Raw genomic sequence first — 22,808 nt, 5'->3', positions numbered from 1 at the left:
GTTTAGATTAAAGAGGAGTTCCGGGCACAGAAGTCATTTTTTAATAAACATACCCCCGGGACAGTCAGGGCTAGCACATTCCACAATGGCTAGCCTCTGATCTGTCCCGGTTCGCACTTACCTTTTAGAAGAAATACTTACTTATAAAATTTCTTCCACAGCGTTTCCATCTCTCTTGTGGGCAGCTGAAGCCGGCGCGGTCCTCTTCTGTGTCTTCTTCCGTGTCTTGTCCCAGAATGCGCCTGCACCGGCCCCTCTCGTCACTTCCGGTGCGGCGCCGCATTCCTCCACAGCTTCTGGGCATGCCCAGAAGCTGTTTAGCAGGGGAATGCGGCGTCGCCCGGAAGTGACGAGCGGGGCCGGTGCCGTCGCATTGATTCCTGGGAGCGATGACGTTCAGCTCCCAGGAATCATAGCGAGACAGGAAGTGACGGGGTGAGCCGCGGCGCCGAGGGAGGAAGTACTCTGAGGTGAGTATTTACGATCTTCAATTAAAAGGTGAGTAAACAAAAAAAAAAACAACTATCCAATTCCTTTTCAGGTAATGTCGAACTAGCGGAGGGGCACAAAAAAAAAAAATATAGTTTTTGTGCCCGGAACTCTGCTTTAAGTAGCCTAGACACCTATTTCCAACATTGAATTCCAATTTTATGTTAAAACCATTGTCTCCGGATTTTCATGTCATCTTGCTGGTATACTGATCATTCACTCCATCCATAACATAGACCCAATGGGATTTAAAGTTTGTTCATGGATATCTTAAAACAATCTCTGATGAGAAAACAGGAACTCTAATCATTAGCCTCTTGGAATTTACATTTAATTGGTTTATGAGCCTATTCTAGATGCAGACAGACTGCATAAATCCAACACTGATCTATGAACAAAAAAAGAACACCCAATTTATTATATATAAAATGGGGGTAGTGATGCGCTTTAAGGTGAAAAAATAAATAACTATCAAGTGCTTGTGATAAAAGTGAAGGGAAGAATGTTCTGTATAGAAATATATTATAGAAATATATATAGGTCTATGTAGTGTCTCCTATCTGGTGTGTGTCTGTATAAAAATATTCCTGTTGTCAAAGTGCTGTGTGCTTCAAGTTACTATCCCAATAAATTATTGAATGAATAAATGAGAAAACAATCCTTCATCAAAATAAAATATATGCGATCTCTAGTGTGACACACACTTATCTAAGTGCTCATAAAAAGTGCTGAGTGCTTGCTATATTCCACCTCATCAATAAAATAATATATAAAACGTGATTAAAACTGTATTCGATCAGTATAACCGTGCAATAATGCAATCTTTAAAGAGGAAGTAAACCCATTACTTAACAATTTGAAAAAACAGTTATATTTCCGGCACAAGCCGGAAATGTAACACTCCCATTGGTAGTGCTCTCAACCAAACTATCAAACCATCCAATGGCTGGTATCATAACTGATCACATATGCAGCATCATGGCAGTTGAAGATCAAACAAAGGCCAAGATGGCAGCTTCCTTGCTTGAAAACGATAGGAGGGTTTACTTCCACTTTAAAAGAAGTCTATATCGAAAAAGTCCAAAAAAATCTTCAAAATTATGTTTTAATCCTTCTCTTATTGTAGATGATATTAACATAGATAGATATAGTGACTTTTCTCCTCCACCTTGTGCCACTTCTAGGTGTGCTAAACTCTCACCTCTATTTCAAGGGTTATGCGCGTGACTTTCCTCAGGAAGTCAAGTGACCCCGTGACACAACGCGTAGGTGGTACCCTAAACCCGGAAGTGACGTATCGGACGGAACTCGATTCCCACAGCGTTCGAGTGTTTATCTGTACATGCTGGATACAAGAAGGCTAACTGTAAGTATAATACTTGTTGTGCATGAATAAAAGTACATAATTCTGCACCATGATAGCCCTATTTTTTTAATGAGATTGGAAGAAAGGAGGATAGTGTGAGGAGATCGTGCCCCAAGGTAATTATTGGAAAAAACTCCAAGGGAATCCTACATACCAGGAACCTGCGCTGGATATCTGGAGACAGATGGGACATCGATAAGGGGAAAGAGGAACAATCATTACCCCGGAGATATACCACAGGCGCATAACCCTTGAAATAGAGGTGAGTTTAGCACACCTAGAAGTGGCACAAGGTGGAGGAGAAAAGTCACTATATCCATGTTAATATCATCTACAATAAGAGAAGGATTGAAACATAGTTTTGAAGATTTTTTGGACTTTTTCGATATAGACTTCTTTTAAAGATTGCATTGTTGCATGGTTATACTGATCGAATACAGTTTTAATCACGTTTATTTATATATTATTTTATTGATGAGGTGGAATATAGCAAGCACTCAGCACTTTTTATGAGCACTTAGATAAGTGTGTGTCACACTAGAGATCGCATATATTTTATTTTGATGAAGGATTGTTTTCTCATTTATTCATTCAATAATTTATTGGGATAGTAACTTGAAGCACACAGCACTTTGACAACAGGAATATTTTTATACAGACACACACCAGATAGAAGGAGACACTACATATACATACTATATATATATATATATATATATATATATATATATATATATATATATATATATATATATATATATATATAGTTACACACACACACATACATACATACATACATACATACATATATTAGGGCTGCCACGACGCGTCGACTACAAAAAATCGTTGACGTGCGTGAAAGGCGTCGACGCGTCAACACGTGACGTCACACACACCCTGGCCGGCCGCAGCGCCACTTGAAGCATTGCCGGCCGGGTGAAATCCCCTTTCCCGGGCTCCGTCCACACTGCCATGCTTAGCCCCGCACAGGATGTGGAGGACGGCGCTCCGAGTGTCCTGGCTGAGTCTGAGGGGACCGAGCTCGGCATGTCGGCCCGTGCGGCTCCCATTCCTGCCCCCGGCTACAGCGGAGCAGCGATGTATCAGGCGGGAGTACAGCAGTCAGCGCCTTCCTGGATCAGGACTTCAATGAGGGGGCCCGACAAGTGAATGCACATGGCTTTCTTTTTGTTACCAGCAGTCAGTCCCCACAGCTCCTGGGACATGGGCGGGTAGGCACAGCTCCTGGGACATGGGCGAGTGGGTAGGTGGGCACAGCTCCTGGGACATGGGCGAGTGGGTAGGTGGGCACAGCTCCTGGGACATGGATGAGTGGGTAGGTGGGCACAGCTCCTGGGACATGGATGAGTGGGTAGGTGGGCACAGCTCCTGGGACATGGATGAGTGGGTAGGTGGGCACAGCTCCTGGGACATGGATGAGTGGGTAGGTGGGCACAGCTCCTGGGACATGGATGAGTAGGTAGGTGGGCACAGCTCCTGGGACATGGATGAGTGGGTAGGTGGGCACAGCTCCTGGGACACGGATGAGTGGGTAGGTGGGCACAGCTCCTGGGACATGGATGAGTGGGCACAGCTCCTGGGACATGGATGAGTGGGTAGGCATAGCTCCTGGGACATGGATGAGTGGGTAGGCATAGCTTCTGGGACATGGATGGGTAGGCATAGCTCCTGGGACATGAGTAGGCACAGTCCTACATACGAGACATATAGGGTCTTTCCTACTGACTGGCTGCAGGGAGGGGGGCTTACTAAGTGGTCTGTACTAGGTGGGAGGGCTTACTGTGGGGTCTGTACTGGGAGGGGGCTTACTGAGGGGTCTGTATTAATTACGGGATATTAGCTAATCAAAAAAACACTCAATTAAGCAAAATAAAATAAAAATAATCGTTAGATTAGTCGACTAATCATAAAAATAATCAATAGATTAGTCGACAGACAAATTAATCGTTAGTTGCAGCCCTAATATATATATCTATACAGAACATTCTTCCCTTCACGTTTATCACAAGCACTTGATATTTATTTTTTCACCTTAAAGCGCATCACTACCCCCATTTTATATTTTCGAACTGTTTTAGTATCAGTAACAGTGGTGCAGCATTAAGGAAACCCATAACACTCCAGACAGCGCAGGAACCATACACACCCCTTGTTAGATCACAATTTATTATATAATTAAAGCACAGTGTGCACAGAAAAGGCATGCATATGCTCTTAGTAGAAGAAATATTTCATCACCACATTAATTATTGGTGACTACACAAAATGGAAGGCTCTTTTAAAGGGGAAAAGATCCTATGAACTAAAGGCTGCACAAATATATTCCATAGATGGAAGAACAGATTAAAAGGAGTTGTAAAGTCAGGAAGGTTTTTTTAACCTAATGCATTAAGATAAAAAGTATTCTGTTTTAGTCGGCCTCCCCAGCTCCCCCTAATACTTACCTGTGTCTCCTCATCCCTCAGCCATCAAGAACTCTTACCCGATTAACTGAGATACAGCTGTGGCGCCATTGGCTCCCGCGGCTGTCAAAGTCAGTGAGCCACTGCCAGAGTCAGTAAGACAATCAGGAGAGGGGGCAGGGCCAAACAGCAGCTTCCGTGTCTGAATAAGCTCAGGTGCCCCCATAGGAAGCTGCTTGCTGTGGGGGCACTCGATAGGAGGGAGGGGCCAGGAGCAGCCAACAGGGACCTAAGAAGAGGAGGATCCTGGCTGCCCTGTGCAAAAATAATTGCACAGAGGTGGTAAGTATAACGTTTGTTTTAAAAAAATAAAAAAAAAATAAAAACAGAATTCACAATCACTTTAAGCATATTCAAAAATGTTAATTGTTCATGGACACCCAGTCATTTTTCTAATTTGCTAACTAGGCTTGTGCATTAAAATTTGATTTGGGCATTTCTCTTCAGGATGCACCATTCGTTTTGCTTTCAGTAGCAATCTGGGACATTTCCCCACAGACAGAGGCTCTTAAATCACAGGATGCACTGTGACCTTGGAAGAAAAGACCTTGAAACTGGAGCAGCAATAATGCATATGTATGAAATGCTCTTGGGAGATGGAAATAAAAGACTCTGGCACCTCAAATAATAAATTGCGCAACCCAGAAGAAAAACCAGTATGCTGCAGATAGGCCTATCAACTAAGAGGATATCCAGATTGTAAATGACACTCCAAAGAGAAATTGGTTTAACAGCATCTGAAATTTGGCAAAAATTGACAGCACATAATGTGAAATGTATACTTTTATGAGGAAAAAGGACAAATACATCAGTCCAAAAGGGGTAAGGTCAGAAGAAGGATGTTAAATACTATATGTTTAGAGCTGCACGCCTGGTAAAAGAAAAAAATAAAATATATATATACACAGTACTCTTGATGTGGATCACCCCCCTGCACTGCAAGTGTCAAATGTTCATTTTTGCATAGGATACCAGGTTAAGTCCTTTTTCATGGTACCCTAGCCAAAAAGAGCATTTAACCCTTACAGTATGAGAGAGCCCCCACTGCAGGGGTATTTTGTTTCCTTTTGCCTGGAGTTTAATGAAAATAATAAAGTTATATGGATTCTGCCTATTTGTAAGAGCAGACTTACAAGTTCGCCTTGTTGAGAAGTAAATGAAGTATTAAGCAATCATGTAAATTTTATTCACAGACTTTAATAAAGGACATATATGGTCACATAACTAAGGTAATATCCATTTTGCAATGCACAGTAACTTTATATAAGACTTCTGTAATAATTTCCATAGCAACATGGATAAAAAAAAAAACAGCAATGTTTTAGTGCTGAATGAAAAAATTCAATCTAAATGTGACCCACATTAAATAAACCTGGCCCAAGTGTATTTTACTATGATAGCTGCAATTAATGGATTTGATGTGAAGATTCAGCAACATAGGCATATAGTACCAAGAGATTAATTATGCTGCTATTAATATCCACTGCCCATTAAATAGGATACAGTGTTCCTTCCATCTCTCTAGTTGCATTTCAGTAGGGGCTACCTTTATCAGCTTTTTTCTAGGAGTATATGATAGGAGAACCATGTATGGGGGCCAAGAAGTGTTTACAGTAAAGCCTGCCATAAAAAAAAAAAAAAAAAAACCTCAGTGAAAATATGTTTTTGGGAATTCCCTTCAGATATTTAATTCAAAAACAACAAAAATCAAATAGGAAAGAATTTTAACTAACATGACTGTGTAAGCAAGGGCTTTTTGATGACTACAGAATGGAGAGCACAAAGTTACAGGCAAGAATAAGTTCTCAATGGAAAAAACGGTGTCCTAGTTGCCTATCAGCTTAACATAGGCCTAATAAATAATTCCTGCCTTGCATCAGGTTGGTAAACACATTAATATTTGATCATGATTGCTTTTCATCTTCACAAAACGCTGGGAAGCATAGCTTAAAGTATGTAACTAGCCAACAAATAAGAAAAACAGAGTTAGGTACCTGATAACTTTTTTTAAGAAGTCTTCCATGGCAGCATCTAAGAGATAGGCTCCTCCTGAACTTGAGGAACCCTCAGTAAGCTCATGAGTCTGCAAACCCTATTTTGCCTTGTTCTTTAGGGCAAGAACGAGTGCTGTCCTGGAAGACTGCTTAGAAAAAAAAGTTACCAGGTACCCAACTCAATTTTCTCTAATCGTCTTCCAGGGCAGCATCTGAGAGGATGTACCAAGCAATACTTACTAGGAAGGGGATAAAGGCAGGACAGCTGGTCGACACCGCAATGCCTTGCGAAGGTATTGAAGCGCGACCATGTCGCTGCCCTGCAGATCTGCTCCGGTGTCGCCCCGGCTCTTTCTGCGCTCGATACCCAAACACTGGTTGAGTGGGCCATGACTCCGCTCGGTGGGGCAAGGTGTAGTGCTTGGTAGGCTGTCTGAACAGCAAGCTTTATCCATCGGGCTATCTTACTTTTTGAGGCCGGCTTTCCCTTGTTGACTTCTGCATGGAGAATGAATAGTGTGGCATTTTTCACCTATCTTTAGCCCTCTCAAGGTCAGCTATCAGGGTCTTTCTTACATCTAGCTTGTTGTAGGCGACTTTTTTTGGTATCCATCGAATTTAGAAGGGAGGGAATAACCACATCCTGAGTTTTGTGGAAAGTTGAAGAGACTTTTGGTAGGAAGGCTGGGTCTGGTCTGAGGATAATCTTATCTGTCAGAAATAAACAATATGGTTCTTTCATGGATAGAGCCTGTATTTCGCTGACTCTTCTTGCTGATACAAGCACCACCACCAGGAGTACTGTTTTTAGTGTAAGGTATTTATACGAACATTCCTCCAATGGTTCAAAGGGTGCCAAGAGGAATCCTTTAAGTACCATGGAGAGGTCCCATGTCGGAGTTCTGCTGAACTTAATGGGTCTGGCTTTTTTCAATGCGAGAAGGAATCTTCTTCTAAGCATGTCTTTTGCCTGCCTAATGTCTAGTTGGAAAGATAGGGCCGCCACCTGAACCTTCAAAGTGTTATGGGAAATGCTTGCCTGCTCCGTCCTGTAAAAAAAAAATCTAAGATCACTGGAATAGTCCCCTTGACGGGGTCTCCTTTGTTCTCATACCAGAAGACAAACTTTTTGGTCACTTTAGTAGATGGCTCTAGTTACAGGATTTTCTGCCATCTAAGATGGTGTCAATCACCCTGTGTTGACAGACCTTTGTTCTGTAGCCTCACCCTTTCAGGAACCAGGCCGAAAGCTTCATGAGCTTGTGGTTCGGGTGGTTGACTGGCCCTTGCAATAGGAGGTTAGGCATATCTGGAAGTGTTAGATGTAGCTAAATAGGAGGGTTTTTTTTTTTTTTTTTTTTTTTTAGGTGACTGAACCATGTCCTCTGAGACCAATGGGGTGCAATAAGTATTACTGTTGCCCTTTCTTCCTTAATCTTTTGTGGATACGAGGTTTCTCTCGCCCCACGACAGTGTTGTTTCTGCCAGGCCCATTAGACGGGTCGATTGTACCCCCTTGTCTGTTCAGGTATGCCACAGTTGTGGCGTTGTCTCACTGAATCCTGACGTCTTTCCCCTGAATTGCTGGTTGGAAAATTTTTAGCGTTTCCGCTACTGCTTTTAACTTTCTCAGGTTTGAGCATGCTTGAGACCAGTGGGGGGGTTCCATTTTCCTTATGCGCAGCGGTTCGTCATACGTGCTCCCCAACCCAGAGTGCTGGCGTTCGTAGTGATCCACACCGGTCTGTGTCCATCTGCACCCTTCGAGGTAAATTAGAGGGCTGAGCCACCACTGAAGCATTCTTTTGATTGCACGAGGAACCAACATATTCGCCTCTAGGGAAGATGGGTTGCCATCCCATCAGGGCAAAATTGTGATTTTGTAGAAGTTTTATGTGGAGCTGGGCCCAGGTGATGGCCGGGATCAAGGACGTCATTAGTCCCAACACTACCATGCCCCGTCTGATGGTCATGAACTTGGTATCTATCAGGGATTCTATTGCTTCCTTGATCTTCTCGACTTTTTCCACCGTCAGGAAAAACTTGGTTATTTTGGCATCTAGTATGTAGCCCAAGTATGACTCTCTGGCTTGGGGTTAATTGCGATTTTGCTTTTGTTCACGATTCATCACAAGCCTTGCAAGTAAGAGATGCTCTTGTGTAGATTGGCATCCAGTCTGTCTGCTGATTCGGCAAAGAATAGCAGATCGTCTAGATATGGCACCACACCTATGCCTTGCTGTCTTAGGTTTTTAAAGCTTCTGCCATTATTTAACCACTTAAGCCCCGCAAGATTTTACCCCCTTCCTGACCAGGGCCTATTTAAGCCCCGCAAGATTTTGCCCCCTTCCTGACCAGGGCCTATTTTGCGATTCGGCACGGCGTGACTAACGGACAATTGCACGGTCGTGCGACGCTGTACCTAAACTAATTTGACGTCCTTTTTTTCCCCACAAACAGAGCTTTCTTTTGGTCGTATTTGATCACCTGTGCGATTTTTTGATCATGCGCTATAAACAAAAAAAGAGCGTCAATTTTGCAAAAATAACTATTTTTCACATTTTTTTATATGAAATTCCCCAAAAAAATGTAAAAAAATCAAAATTTAACATTTTCTGCCAATTTGGAAAGATTTTTGTCATTTGTTTTTTTTTTTTTAACGAGTAATTTTTTTTGTGGGACTGCGACATTTTGGCAGACAGATCGGACCCTTGACTGACATTTTTGACACTTTTGGGGTTACCAGTGACATTACTGCAGTAATCAGTGCTATACATATGCACTGTTACTGCAAAAATGACACTGGCAGTGAAGGAGTTAAAGCGGAGTTCCAGCCATTTACTCACCTGTCCAACGGTCCAGCGATGTGGCCGCCGGAAGCCTCGATCCTCTCCCTCGGCGCCGGCATCACTGCTGTGGGCACCCGGCTTCACAGCCGGGTACCCACTGCGCATGCGCGAGTCGCGCTGCGCGCCGTGATTGGCCGGCAATCTTCTGGGACCTCTGACGTGTCCCAGAAGATTGCAGGGAGGGAGGGGGAGAGGAGAACTTCCGCTCAGGGCGCCGCGGCGCTCCGAGCGGAAGTGGGAGCGGGTACCTGTCAAAACTAGGTACCCGCTCCCCCCCCCCCCAAAAAATGACATGCCAAATGTGGCATGTCGGGGGGTCAGGACTCCCTAAAGCGGAAGTTCCACTTTTGGGTGGAACTCCGCTTTAACTGTATTGGAGAGGGAGGGGTTAAGTGTGTCCTAGGGGCGTGTTTCTAACTGATTGGCTGTGGCTACTAGTGTAAGAACAGAGATCAACGGTCCTACATAGTAGAACCGTCTGATCTCCATTCTTACACAGGGAATAATGACAGGCGGCTTTGTTTACATCAGCCGCCTGCCTTTCTTCCGGTGTAACGGACGATTGCGAGTGCCCGGGAGCGCGCCTCCGGCGGGGCGCGCTCGCTCCCTAGAGCCTCACAGGCTAGCGACATAGTACTACATCGCTTTGCCTGCGAGGGGCTGACCGCCGCAGTAAATAGTCGTGCAGCGGTCGGCAAGCGGTTAGGAAAATCCTGGGCACGGAAGAGATGCCAAAAGGTAGAGCTGTGTATTGGAAATGTAAAGTGGTAGCCAGACCCTGGATGCATGTAGATATGCATCTTGCAGATCTACTGTGGTCATAAATACTCCTGCCGGGAGAATATTTCTGACCGAGTAGATAGATTCCACCCTGAATCTTTTGTATCTTATCTTTTTGTAAAGCGGTTTTAGGTTCAGTATGAGCCTTAGCTTGCCTGATGGTTTTTTCCTTGCAAATATGTGCAAATAGACTCCTGTCTTTTATTCCTCCAGCGACACATGACAAATCCCTTTTTTTTTTAAATTAGATTCTCCAAACGCAGATAAAAAGACTTCTGCTTGGTCTATGGAATTCAGGAGTGTCGTCACCAGATACTTGGTTGGGGAGAGAGTAAAAACTATTGAGTAGCCTTCTGCTACTGTACGAAGGACAAATCAGTTTTTAGTGATTTTCTTCCACTGATGAGCAAAGAATGCCAATCTGCCCCCCACCTGGAGACAGACATTGCTTTTTGTTTTTTTAACGGAAGGCACGAGGATTAAATCTCCCTTGCCTTTGTTTTGTAGTGTCCAGCGCTTCTTTGGTCCCCCTTTATTATATCTCTTGGACTGACGAAAGGGCATTTTTCCATGCTTCATTTTGGTTTGAAGAAACCCCTTATTTTTGGCTGCGGTTCTGTCTATAACAGTTTCTAAGTTGGGTCCGAATAGTAAATTGCCCGTAAAGGGGATGCCGCATAATATATTTTTGGAAGCGATGTACCCTCCCCATGAGACAGAGGACTCTCCTAGCTGAATTAGGCCAGTGGTCCTGGCCGATATACTCACGCATTTAGCCAACGCGCCCGAGAGGAATGCTGCCACTTTTGGTTAGTGTGTGTTTGGTTTTCACCAGCTCTTCTCTTCTAGCAGCTCTTGCAACTGCATAAGCCAGACTGAGGTCCTGGCTGTGCAGGTGGAAGCTATGGCTTGATTCAGATTCCCTGCTGTGACTTCCCAAGCTCTTCTCAGAAGTGCCTCTATCTTTTTGTCCATGGGATCAGAGTCCCGGAGTCGTCGAAAGCCAAGTCAGACTTGTTGGTGACTCTGGCGAGGGAGGCATCTACTTTAGGGCATTTTGCCCCGGTTTTAGTATCCTCTGTGAAAGGATATCTGCGTTTAATCGCAGCTGAGGTGAAGAGTTCCGGTTCTTCCCATTTTTTGACTAGGTTTTTAGAGTTTTATGTACCGGAAATTTTTGTTTTTTCTGGCTGTAAGCCTTTATACATCTTTTCGTGTAACGAAAGCTCTGCGACTTTTTGCTCTTTGATACCCAGTGTATCTGCTATGGCTCAGTTAATTATCTGTGTCTTCCGAGTGAAAAAGTGTACCCTCTGATGCTGGATCTTTGTCATCTGAGTCCGAGAGCATAGGCCATCTTCAGATTCTGGGCTATCTGAATCATTTACCCGCTCCATTGGGTCCACCTCATCGCCACTGCACAAGAGGATGGGTGTCTTACTGTTAAATGGAGTGCTGGCCTGGCTAGAGCCTCCGGTTTTTCTATGGCCATACAAAGTGGCCCAATCATGCTTTTAATTTCCTTTTTAAAGGGGTCAAGCGTGTCCTTAAGAAACCCCTTTGACTCTATGGCCATCACTTTGGTGATGCATTTCTGGCATAAGGGTTTTTTCCATTTTGAAGGAAACCCGTGACCGCAAGAGGCGCATGCCTTGCCACTGGTGTTTGTCTGTAAACAAGCACAAAGGACCCAGTGAGGCAGACAGTTGCCATACAAACATGAATGATCGTTTATAATGAGGTAAAGACAGAGAGAACTCTAGTGCTCTGACTTACCTTGGAGCTACAGTGACCGGCAGGATCTGCAGGGCAGGGTGGGTAATCATCCCACATGGTCAGCCTCAGAAAAGAAACACCTGCATAGGGGCCTTTTGACTGCTTTCTGCCCAGCTCCAGCCCTGCCCCCATGCAGGTTGGTGGCTGCACTATCATCGGCTCTCCTGGTATCCTACAGCCTGCTTCTTCATTGGGGAGGAGAATCCATCTATTCTGCTTGCTTTTTGCATTAATTCTGTTAATTTTGCTTTTTTGAAAATCGTGCCGCCGCCCGGAAGTGATGTCAGCGGACGTTGCTTGCTCTATTGTTCGACTTCCGCCTTCATCCAAATGGCTGCATACCTGAAGCAGGTCACCGGAAGTGTCGCGAGGCTCCGGTCCCGCTGCCATCTTGCTCCTCAAACAGTGTGGGATGCTGAGCAAGATATGCCAGCCGGAAGGATAGCTGTGGCTAGCAAGAACAAGCCCAGAAGATCGGTGGCAGGATCGCTTGCTCATCCAGGTGCAGCTTTGGGGGAGATGCGGCAGACATCCTGAAAGCTGGGGGGATGGCTGCATACCCCTCAGTAGGGGTGAAACCTCAGACGGAGGCCAGCTAGGCCAAATGTGCTGCCACTGACCTGCACTTCCCAAATCTCGCTCAGCTGGATGGGAGGCTGGCCAAGGAGCCTCCTGTAAGTTAGCACAGAGACTGAAAAATAATAAACAGTTGCAGCTCCTGTGGAACCGGAGGAAACACAATCAAACTGAGGCAGAAGGTATGAATGACATTTTTATAATGGTGGACTATTGTTCTTCCTGTTTTAGGTGGGAGGAGTCCATCTATCAGATGATGCCTTGGAAGACGATTAGAGAAAAAATGTGTGTGTGTATTATATACACATATACACACACATATGCATCACAGCAGCTTAGCATTCGTACTTTGCAGCACTAGGTTCCTTAGTTTCAAACCCAACCAGCTGACTATCTGCACGGAGTATGCATGTTCTTCCTGCACTTACAAGGGTTTCCTCTGAGTACTTCAGATTCCTCCCACATTTGACATGCTGTTAGGATAATGTGGCTCCTGCAAATATTGGCCCTATGAACAACAAACGCACGCAGGGGCGCACCGGCCTACTGCATTATCCTTTGGAAGGTTTATTAAAAATACTCACAAACGAGTTCTTGATAAAAGCATAATATATTGGCCCTAGTAAGGCTTGTTAAACACTATTTCATGGGTGACCCCTGCCGCTGGACAATCGTTAACTGAAAAATTTAAAGAGACGGGCCGAAAATTGTCAGCCAACAGCAGCTGCTTCCAAACAGATGCAGCTGCTGTTTGCTTAGTCTGACAGCCCCAGCAGGGGGCATCATCCCACCAGGCTTTAAAGCCAGCCTAAAGCCTAGTACAGCGGGTTGAATGAGAAAAAAAACTGACAGCTTAGGTCAGAGCCGCTGTACTAACAGTCAGATATGTGTGCAGTGATCTCCCCTGCTGTGCTGTTATAATGTGTTATGACAGGGGAAGGGGGCATTTTTTTGTCCAAGTACAAACCCAATTCCAAAAAAGTTGGGACACTGTACAAATTGTGAGTAAAAAAGGAATGGACTTATTTACAAATCTCAAACTTATATTTTAGTCACACTATGATATAGATAACATATCAAATGTTGAAAGCGAGATTTTGAAATGTCATGCCAAATATTGGCACATTTTGGATTTCATGAGAGCTACACATTCCAAAAAAGTTGCAACGGGTAGTAATAAGAGGCCGTAAAAGTTAAATGTACATAAAAGGAACAGCTGGAGGACCAATTTGCAACTTAGGTCAATTGGCAACATGATTGGGTATAAAAAGAGCCTCTCAGAGTGGCACTGTCTCTCAGAAGTCAAGATGGGCAGAGGATCACCAATTCCCCCAATGCTACGGCAAAAAATAGAGGAGCAATATCAGAAATGAGTTTCTCAGAGAAAAATTGCAAAGAGTTTGAAATAAATATCATCTACAGTGCATAATATCATCCAAAGAATCAGAGAATCTGGAACAATCTCGGTGCGGAATTGTCAAGGCCGGAAAAACCATACTGGATGCCCGTGATCTTCAGGCCCTTAGAGGGCACTGCAGAACATACAGGAATGCTACTGTAATGGAAATCACAACATGTGCTCAGGAATACTTCCAGAAAACATGGACGGTGAACACAGTCCATTGTGCCATTCGCCGTTGCTGGCTAAAACTCTATAGACCAAAAAAGAAGCCATATCTAAACGATCCAGAAGCGCAGGCATTTTTTCTGGGCCAAGGCTCATTTAAAATGGACTGGCAAAGTGGAAATCTGTTCTGTGGTCAGACTAATCAAAATTTGAAGTTATTTTTGGAAAACTGGTACGCCATGTCATCCGGACTAAAGAGGACAAGGACAACCCGAGTTGTTATCAGCGCTCAGTTCAGAAGCCTGCATCACTGATGGTATGGGGTTGCATGAGTGCGTGTGGCATGGGCAGCTTACACATCTGGAAAGGCACCATCAATGCTGAAAGGTATATCCAAGTTCTAGAACAACACATATGCTCCCATCCAGACGTCTCTTTCAACGAAGACCTTGCATTTTCCAACATGACAGTGCCAGACCACATACTGCATCAATTACAACATCATGGCTGCGTAGAAGAAGGACCTGGGTACTGAAATGGCCAGCCTGCAGTCCAGATCTTTCACCCATAGAAAAGATTTGACGCATCATAAAGAGGAAGATGCAACAAAGACAACCTAAGACAGTTGAGCACCTAGAAGCCTGTATTAGACAAGAATGGGACAACATTCCTATTCCTAAACTTGAGCAACTTGTCTCCTCAGTCCCCAGATGTTTGCAGACAGTTATAAAAAGAAGAGGGGATGCCACACAGTGGTAAACATGGCCTTGTCCCAACTTTTTTGAGACGTGTTGATGCCATGAAACTTAAAATCAATTTATTTTTCCCTTAAAATGATACATTTTCTCAGTTTAAACATTTGATATGTCATCTATGTTGTATTCCGAAGAAAATATTGAAATTTGAAACTTCCACATAATTTCATTCTGTTTTAATTCACAATTTGTACAGTGTCACAACTTTTTTGGAATCAGGTTTGTAGATACTCTTTATCTTACACGGTGATGCATACTCTTGCAGAATATAAATAAATCTTTGTTTTATTTTACATTCTTGCTACGGATAAAAAAAAAAAATCTTTGACATGAAAAGTATATTCTTCGTCGATGGAGGTAGAATATTACTGAAAAGTGGACTAATTTGCTGGGACATTCCATCATTATGACTGGTGCATGTATACAGTATAAGTCAATACACACCCTAGATTGACACCTTGGCAGATACAATAAAGCACTTTAAATGCAGCTTGCATGCACATCAAACACACACACATAAATATACATATAAATAAAATATATTAACTCCACCCCTGGTAATTGAAGTCTTGGCAGTTACTAGGCAGAACAAACGCCCTCCTGAACCTTGACAGTCCAGAGCAGTAATAACTCAGCACATAACAGATGAGAACATCAGAGGTGAATTTATCAATTTGCAAACCTCTTTGCTCTGCAGAAAATTTCTGGTTGGTTGCGATATGTTTGTACAGATTTGTGCATTGCATTAAAAATACCAAAGTCTTGGTTAATGAATGGGGGGGGGTACCAGCATACTGCCCAAACCTATACACATATTGAGACAAATCAAAAACTATAACTCATTAGATTGGTAAATCGATAAACTCAGCTCTAGAAGACATAAAAAAAAAACAGATAAGCAGGTCAGCACAGATTGCCATCGAAGAATGGGAGAGAAGAGAAGGCCACAAAATAAAGTCATATACATGCATGTCAGCCATCAGTGACCCCGGGGTGGACAAAAGGAGGTCACCGGGGGCTGAAATAGAAGAAGAAAAACAACACATGCACATCTACAGAGAGGATACAGTGTCAGGCCCTGTTCACACATACTGCAGTAACCTGCGTTTTACTACACTGGAAGAACGCAGGTCACCGCAAGGACACACAGAAAACAATGGTTTTCAATGTGTCCTGTTTACACCACAAAACTGGTGCCATGCGCAGTGTAGTTAAAATGCTACATATATACATTTTAGGACCCATTCACATTAAACAGACAGCTGCCAAACTGCAGTGGTCTTACAATGCAGCAATTGCCTGGCACGCTTACAGGGAGCCAACAGTAGGGGAGATGTGGTATGCGATTTGTTGAATCACACAACTTTTTTTTTTTTTTTTTTTTAAACTCTAATCAGAAGTGTACCAAATATTTATTATCTTTATTTATAAGCATTACAGTGACATGATCCTGTCCAGTGTGTTGCACAAAAAAAAAAAAAATGCAGCATGTCTGCATTTTACTGCAAACCACTGCAGCGCAGATCCAGGCTGCATTTCAGTGTCAAAAGGATACATAGAAAACAATTGTTCTCTGTGGGGTTACTAAACTGGAGTGCAAAATCTGGTGCAACTCTGCATAGAAACCAATTCGCTTCCAGGGTTTCTTTTTGTCAAAGCTTAAACGAAAGGGTTGCACCGACACTGGTGCCAATACTAAGCATTTGCACAAGTACGCATACAAATGCTCTGATACCTAAAGCCGATACATTTGCGGTGCAACTTGAGCCCATACAAAATGAATGAGCTCAAATTGCATTTCAAAGAATTGCATGTGACTGGAACGTGGAGCGATCCCTGTTTGCATTGCATGTTTTCCCCACCACTCCTGTGTGAACCCAGGCTTGTCATAGAAACTTTAACTTGGGTTCACACAGGAACGGTGGCAGAAACCGCATGCGATTCAGACAGGAATTGCACCACATTCCTGTTCATATTGCATGCAATTTTTTGCAGTGCAATTTGAGCCCATTCATTTTGTATGGGTTTAAATTGCACCGCAAAGGTATAGGTACTTGAGCATAAGTGTAGCTACTTGAACTCGCCAATACAAAATGGTATTGGTCCAACCCCTATACCAGGGGTCTCCAAACTTTTTAAACAAGGGGCTAATTTACTCTCCTTCAGACTTTAGGGGGGGGCCGGACTGTGGCCAGCAGGAATAGAACATTTTCTAAGCATCAGCGGGAATAAACAGTGCCCCAGCTTTGGTATAAGAGGGAGGAATAGTGCCCCATTGTTGGTGCCAGTGGCAGGAATTATGCCCCATTTTTAGTATCAGAGGGCAGAATAGTGCCCCAAGGGCTAGATAAAGGCAAGCAAAGGGCCGCATCTGGCCCCCGGGCCGCAGTTTGGAGACCCCTGCCCTATACCATGCCTTGCTGCAGCGGATTTTGCACCCTCTAGGTTAGGTAAATCAACCTGTGTGTCCTAGGAACGACTGGCATTTTTACAGTGCGGTAAAACTCCAGTCACCACGCTAGTGTGAATTGGGCCTTATACGCTACATATATGCATTTTAATGCATGCACATCAATGCAAATCTATTTAGAAAAAAAAAATCAAAGCTTTATTATTTTGTCCTTTACAAGGACACATAGCAATTGTGTCTATGCATATAAAAATGCACATCAATTTTTTGAGCATTTTTATAGATGTTCATGTGTGAACAGGCCCTTACCGTATAGAGGATAGGCTGCTAAGGGGGCAGCCATGGGGGATGAGGAGTACGGACAGAGAAGGCAGGTCTATAGATCATGCCTATAATCTGCTTTCTTGGAGACGGTTAGCATTGCACAGACAGGAGACAGTCGCTTCTATGCACAGCGCTATGCATAGTCACCATCCTCCGCGCAATGGGTGGGTGCCCCCAGTCCAGGTGGCACGGTGCCAGGGGTCCATGCCTGGCTGGGAGCAGATGTCCTCCTGCAGGATGGAGCCATGTACATCCTATGTATAGGAAAAGAACACACAACCAATGCCTGGCTGGGAGCAGATGTCCTCCTGCAGGATGGAGCCATGTACATCCTATGTATAGGAAAAGAACACACAACCAATGCCTGGCTGGGAGCAGATGTCCTCCTGCAGGATGGAGCCATGTACATCCTATGTATAGGAAAAGAACACACAACCAATGCCTGGCTGGGAGCAGATGTCCTCCTGCAGGATGGAGCCATGTACATCCTATGTATAGGATAAGAACACACAACCAATTCCTGGCTGGGAGCAGATGTCCTCCTGCAGGATGGAGCCATGTACATCCTATGTATAGGATAAGAACACACAACCATCTGTCCTATGCCTGCCTCCAGGACACCCCAAGGAGCAGCAGCAGCCTCCTCTTGCTCTCTCTGCTCTTCCTAAACCTGCCCTGTGTATAGTGAGCCCTGTATATGACAGCTGCCTCCCTCCCTCTCTCTCCTCAGCTCATTGTCAGCCCTCTCTCATGCAGCTTCTAGGTACCCCTCACCCACCTAGCACACCACACAGCGCGCTCCTTCTTCCTTACCGTTCTGGGTGCCGCTGGCCGGTCCCGGGACAAGGCCGCATAGCACAAGCAGCACCAGCAGGAGGGCGGCAGGCAGAGGGTGAAGGTTGCAGCGGTCCATGTGCGCACTGAGAGAGGTAGACACAGCCAGGCGGGTGTCCAATCTCTCGGGCCCGGGATCCGGTATCCGCCGCTTCCCCCCTCTTGCTCGCTCTCTCTCTCTCGGGTCTCCTCCCGCAGCGAGCAAGCCGAGTCTCGCGAGAAGCTGTCAGTCCGTGTGTGGGCGGGAGAAGGAGGAGGGGCCAAACGCTGCGTCAGTCCACCGGAAAATAAGCCCCGCCCTGTGCAGCTGTATGCCCCGCCTATGGGTAGTCCTGAAACCGTTGCTCACGATCAAACCGAGACTGCGTCATAGACTGCGCTGAAATACTGAGTACTGTTAAGATTGCGCAGATGCAGTTTAGTGTTAACGAATTGACAGTTGTCTCCATTGTACATCATTTGTTGTTTCTAAGCAATTCCCGATCTCCTCTTTGGGCGGGGCTTATGTGTCGCTATGGTGCAGAGAGAGCAGGCGACACAACTGGTCCTTAAAGGCATAGTATACCTTTATTGGAGAACATCCTATAAGGGGCGTCTGTACATCAGAGCAAACTGTACTGCTTTGACTAACCTTGAATAATGTCCTTGCTGTAGATGTACTTAGCTCCCAACTGTCCCTGATTTCGAGGGCCTGTCCCTGATTTGGAACAAAGTCCCTCTTTTCTCCTTATTTGTCCCTCATGTTGGTCTGATCTACACTGTCGAAAAAAAAAAAAATTAAAGGAACACTGAAAAACACACCAGATCTCCATGGGGCAAAATATCACGCTGGATATCTATACTGATATGGACTGGGTAATGTGTTAGGAAAAAAAGGCTGCCACATCATTTGATGGAAATTAAAATGATCAACCTACAAAGGGCTGAACTGAAACACACCCGGAAATCAGAGTGAAAAAACTATGCAGCAGGCTAGTTCATTTTGCTGTAATTTCATTGCAGCAACTCAAAATGGTATTCAGTAGTTTGTATGGCCCCTATGTACTTGTATGCATGCCTGTCACCATTGGCACATGCAGGGCTGCTGTTAGAAATCGCAGGGCCCCGTACAGACTACCTGGCAGGCCCCCCCCCCAAGAAAATATTAAAGATATATTTAGCTAAAATTACAACAAAATCACTATTAGCAGACACAAATATAACATAACTCACATAATTCCTGCTAAATCTAAAAAAAAAAAACTATGTTAAATAAAAAAGATGAGATGAGAAAAATATACAGGCTGGGCAGTTGGAGCTCAGTGATCAGAGAGAGAGAAACAAAGTTACAATTTACAAATAAACTCCTGAGCAGAGATAAGTGCTGGGAGGGGGGGCCCGCACAAGGGAGGGGATTAGTGAGGGACAACTGTCTCTTTCTCAACAGATAAAAGCTGATAGTAGGGAGAGGGACAGATCAGATTCAGGTGCTGGAGGAAGATTTCTGTATTTGTTGTCCATCACTAATCCCCCTCTCTGTGTGGGCCCCCCTGTGTGCTCGGGCCCCCTATAAGAGGGCTGGTTGTCCCCCCTTATCAGCGGCCCTGGGCACATGCTCTTAATGAGATGACGGATGGTGTCCTGGGATATTTCCTCCCAGATCTGGACCAGGGCATCACTGAGCTCCTGAACAGACTGAGGTGCAACATGACAGCGTTGGATGGCCCGAAAAATAATTTCCCAGAGGTGTTCTATTGGATTTAGGTCCCGTTCAATGGTATCACTTCCTTCATCCTCCAGGAACTGGCAGCATACTCTCACCACATGAGACTGGGCATTGTCGTGCACCAGGAGGAACCACTGCAGCAGTGTAGGGTCTGACAATGGGCCCAAGGATTTCATCCTTATACCTAATGGCAGTCAGGATGCCATTGTTTAGCCTGTAGATGTCTGTGCGTCCCTCCATGAAAATGCCTCCCCAGACCATCACTGACCCACTGTCTTACTTACCCATCGGTGAGGCGCCTTACATTTAAAGAGGTTGTAAACTCGTTTTTTTTTTTTTCCCACCCTGCAAGAGAAAGACATAATGAGCTAGTATGCATCGCATACTAGCTCATTATGCAATACTTACCTTAGAACGAGCCCCCGCCGTGCCGCTCACTCACCTCTATGACGGGCGACATGTCCAGTCGCCCGTCTTCCGGGATCGCGGCATCCGGCCATCTGATTGGCCGGAGCCGCGGTGACTTCACTCCCGCGCACGCGCACGGGAGCCGACAGTCATGGCACGGGACTCTGAAGGAACGGCACGAGCGGCCGTTCCTTCAGAGCGCATGCGCCAGTGACGTCACTGGCTGCATGTAAGGTAAATATCTCCTAAACGGTACATGTTTAGGAGATATTTACAGTACCTATACGTAAGCCTTATCATAGGCTTACCTATAGGTACAAGTTGTAGAGGAGGGTTTACTTCCTCTTTAAAAATGGCACCGCCCGGCGCCATCACGTCACTGCGCATGCGCCATCTGCCTGAGAATGGCCAAGTGTATATGGGCTTTCCCAAGCAGCGGCGACTGTGCAGTGTACATGTCAGGCCTACCACAGCCATTTTTTTTATGGGTGCCGCTTCCTTTCAGGCAGCCCCAGGGCAGGGGGACTTGCTGGCCTACTGGGAAATTTCCCGGTATTCCGGAAGGCCAGTCCGACCCTGCTTACTAATTTTTATGACAATACTGCTATTGAGTTACCTAATGCTGATAATGTGATGCCTAATAAGTATGAAGTTGCTGCTGTATCAGGTGAACTATGTTCTGAGTTGAATGCGGTAGAGGTGACCTCTAAGCAGGGTATGCTATCTCCCCTAGCAACAGTATATAAGACCGCAGAGGTGTCCCTAGAAACCTCCAGGGAGCTTTGTGTGTTGCAACCCCAACTATGGTGCCGCTCTGATGGACAAGAGGGTACTTGAACCTGGTGATTAGAATTTGTTAAATGCCAAAACTAAAATGTGTGAAAATGCTCATGGTATTAACCTCCTAGGCGGTAATCCCGAGCGTGACTCGGGGTTGAATTTTCAAATCAAGAGCGGTAACCCCGAGTCACGCTCGGGGTAGAGTTGCAGAGTGCCAGCGGAGCCTCCCTTGGCTCCCAGAAGCATTCCACTTACCTTGTCCCGGCGATCCAGCGATGTCCTTCGCTCCGATCGCCGGGTGACCGGCGTCTGACTTCCTGGTTCCGTTCCCTGCGAGCAGAGGCGGCGCACGGGAGCGGAACTGGGCGGGAAATTTGAAAAGTGAAACAAAATAAAAGAGGTGATACACTGTAATCTGATAGGATTACACTGTATCACCTCAGATAATCACACATCTGACAGTACAGTGCCCCTCTCTTCAGTAAACTTGTGATTTGTGCCCAAAAAAAAAGTATATATTATGGCATCAAAAAAGCGCCAGTCTAAACCGCTTTTGGACCAGCTGAATGACAGCGGCAGCGACAGCGACCCGGAGGTGCTCGCGGAAGTGAGCGATAGCGAGTCATGCGGTGATTTGTCGTCCGACACTGACACTGACACGGATCTGGCAAGTGAGAACGGCGATGACCCTGACCTCAGCGATGTGCGCACTTGGTGCGCTATTGATTGCGATGCGGACCAGGTAGCGCCCCCAAGATTTCCCTTCACCGGATCACCTGGGATGAAGGTAGATGTCGAGCGTGACAATCCTCTGGCCTACCTGCAATTATTCCTCACTGAGGAGGTCATTGAATTAATTGTCGCCGAGACGAATCGCTACCAACAGCAGCAATCCGGAACGCTGCAAGCCAGGCTTTCCCGAAGCAGAAGGTGGGAACCGGTAACAAAAGAGGACATGTGGCTGTTTTTGGGACTCCTCTTTCTTCAGGGGTTGGTGGGGAAACCGTTCCAAAAATGGTACTGGACCACCAACAGGTTACTGGCCACACCGTTCTTTGGAACCGTGATGTCTGAGTATCGCTTCTCCCTGATTATGAAGTATTTCCACTTCACAAACAATGAGGAATTTGACGAGGCCACGCATCCTGCACCCAAACTGAAAAAGATCTGGGAGGTATGGCAACTTATTGTGGGAAATTTCCAGCGGACCTACGTGCCAGAAAGGGACATCAGCGTGGATGAGAGTTTGATGGCCTACAAGGGTCGACTAAGTTGGATTCAGTACATCGCATCAAAAAGAGCGCGGTTTGGCATCAAAACATATATGCTCTGCGAGTCATCCACGGGGTACATATGGAATTCCATAATTTACACCGGCAAAGGCACTAAATTCAACCCTAGGTACAGCGACTATGGGATTGCCACATCATCCGTCCTGACACTTCTTGACCCCTTGCTGAACCAGGGATATTGTTTGACGACGGACAACTTCTATACCTCCCCGGAACTATATGATACTTTGCTACAAAATAGAACCGACGCATATGGTACCGTTCGGCCTAACCGTCGAGACATGCCATCTTTTTTTGCCAAAAAAAAACTAAAAACCGGAGAGATGGTTGCCTGGCAGAAGGGAAAGATGATGGCAATGAGATGGAGAGACAAGAAGGATGTGTGTCTTCTGAGCACTGTTCACACTACCTCCACTGCCA

General features: G+C 45.2%; 1 protein-coding gene across 1 annotated transcript in view; it reads right to left on the bottom strand.

Annotated features, from left to right (window-relative positions):
• NPTN (neuroplastin) overlaps window positions 1–18,460 on the bottom strand; it is a 200,430-nt gene extending 181,970 nt beyond the window's left edge. Inside the window, exon 1 of the mRNA XM_082254942.1 lies at window positions 18,183–18,460. Coding sequence (XP_082111068.1) covers window positions 18,183–18,282 — 100 coding nt within the window. The 5' untranslated portion in view covers window positions 18,283–18,460. The remainder of the gene's footprint in view (window positions 1–18,182) is intronic.
• Window positions 18,461–22,808: the final 4,348 nt, after the last annotated feature.

This window comes from Pelophylax lessonae (assembly GCF_965119305.1).
Source record: "Pelophylax lessonae genome assembly, chromosome: 4".
NCBI classification, from domain to species: Eukaryota; Metazoa; Chordata; class Amphibia; order Anura; family Ranidae; genus Pelophylax; species Pelophylax lessonae.
Note: the sequence above shows the minus strand (reverse complement) of the source record. Positions and strands in the feature narration are given on the sequence as shown.